The sequence below is a fragment of the Chanodichthys erythropterus genome, chromosome 23, assembly GCF_024489055.1.
Source record: "Chanodichthys erythropterus isolate Z2021 chromosome 23, ASM2448905v1, whole genome shotgun sequence".
Lineage (NCBI taxonomy): Eukaryota > Metazoa > Chordata > Actinopteri > Cypriniformes > Xenocyprididae > Chanodichthys > Chanodichthys erythropterus.
Window position 1 is genome coordinate 3,577,252 of NC_090243.1, and position 1,875 is coordinate 3,579,126.

The window sequence follows — 1,875 nt, forward strand, 5'->3', positions numbered from 1 at the left end:
AATTGAATTTGAAATGGGGCAAACAGGATGCAATTCGAATTTATGGGCCTGTTTCACAGACAGGGCTTAGATTAAGCCAGTATTAAACCTTAGTGCAATTAGGGTATTTAAGTAGCTTTTATAAACGTACCCTAGAAAAAAACATTACTGGTGTGCATATATTTTGAAATGCAATTTATTCCTGTGTTTGTCAGGGTTATGTGTAAGTCTGTTTAGATTCATTGTATTTTGGTTTCGTTTTTCCCTGTTCCCGTTTTGCCCTGTGTTCCTGGTCATTATTAGTTCCCAAAGTAACTCATTTTTTTCTCACCTGTTCTTAGTTCTGTTGATTACTCTGACTGTGTATTTAAACCCTTTGTTTCCTCTGTTCTTCTGTTTTTGTTATATTCTCCTGCATCATGCACTTTCTACAGCGACAATATTTGACAGAACATGGAAGCGAAAAAAAAAATGGACTTACCTGCAGTCCGCCTACTCTGTTTAGAGCAGAAGCAGCATAACCTCGAGGACCACACCAAAGACTTCCTAGATATGGTGTGAATCACCCACTACGTGGATCACTTTCTTGCGATCCAAGGCACGCCTGCCCGATGATGGTCCTTGGGGGATTTTTGCCACATTTGTTGAGTGGGTGCTGGTGAATCTGCCCCACTGAGGTGGATATCACCAGCCCCACTCCTGACCCAGAGCCCAGCCAGCCACCTCCCACAACCTGCATGGAGCCTATGCCAGAGTCCACCACAGACAAGGAGCCCAAACCTGCTGCGATACCTATGCCAGAGCTGACCCCAGAGCATACCAATGCCTTGGAGCCCAATCCCAACAAAAAATCTGACTGGGTGTATGAGCCAGCAACAGAGTCGACCCCAGTGGATGTGCTAGTGGAGTAAGACGTATAAAACCCATACTTCTGCTGCTGAGGGTGAGCTGCATATTGCCTCCGGGAGATGTTATGAGGGTTTGGTACAGGATAATCCCTGTGGTCTCCCATCCCCGCTGGTCACACTCCTGCGTCTCTACAGGTTCCACCCAGCTACAAGTCTCCTGCTTCTCCACTAGTGCCACCCAGCTACAAGTCTCCTGCTTCTCCACTAGTGCCACCCAGCTACAAGTCTTCTGTGTCTCCGCTGGTTCCGCCCATCTCCAAGTCTCCTGTGTTTCCACTGGTTCCCCCAGCTCCAAGTCTCCTGTGTTTCCACTGGTTCCCCCAGCTCCAAGTCTCCCGTGTCTCCACTGGTTCCCCCAGCTCCAAGTCTCCTGCGTCTCCTCTGGTCCCATTCCAGCTCCAAGTCTCCTTTGTCTCCAGTGGTCCGCCTAGCTCCAAGTCTCCTGTGTCTCCACTGGTCCCGCCTAGCTCCAAGTCTCCTGTGTCTCCACTGGTCCCACCAAGCTCCAAGTCTCCTGTGTTTCCACTGGTTCCCCACAGCACTCAAGTCTCCTACATCTCCGCTGTTCCCACCCAGCTCCAAGTCTCCTTTGTCTCCACTGGTCCACCCAGCTCCAAGTCTCCTTTGTCTCCACTGGTCCACCTAGCTCCAAGTCTCCTGTGTCTCCACTGGTCCCGCCCAGCTCCAAGTTTCCTGTGTTTCCACTAGTTCCCCACAGCACTGAATTCTCCTGCGTCTCTGCTGGTCCCACCCAGCTCCAAGTCTCCTGTGTCTCCACTGGTCCCACCCAGCTCCAAGTCTCCTGTGCCTCCACTGGTCATGTTCAGCTCCAGGTTTCCTGTGTCCCCGATGGTCCCACCCAGCCTCCCCCTCTCAATTTCTCTGTCGAACCCAGCCAGTTCCTCAGCCCCCCTCAGCTGTTTCCCTTTAGTTCCTTGGCTCCTCCTCTGTTTCCTCCACTAGGCTGCGTGCATGCGCCTCAGATCTT

General features: G+C 51.3%; 1 protein-coding gene across 1 annotated transcript; it reads left to right on the forward strand.

The window, feature by feature from the left end:
* The first annotated feature begins 450 nt into the window (after positions 1-450).
* Positions 451-1,595, forward strand: LOC137014427 (uncharacterized). Its single transcript, XM_067378730.1, has 3 exons — positions 451-534; positions 657-881; positions 1,023-1,595. The coding sequence occupies exons 1-3, from the start codon at positions 451-453 to the stop codon at positions 1,593-1,595; spliced, it is 882 nt and encodes a 293-aa protein (XP_067234831.1).
* Positions 1,596-1,875: the final 280 nt, after the last annotated feature.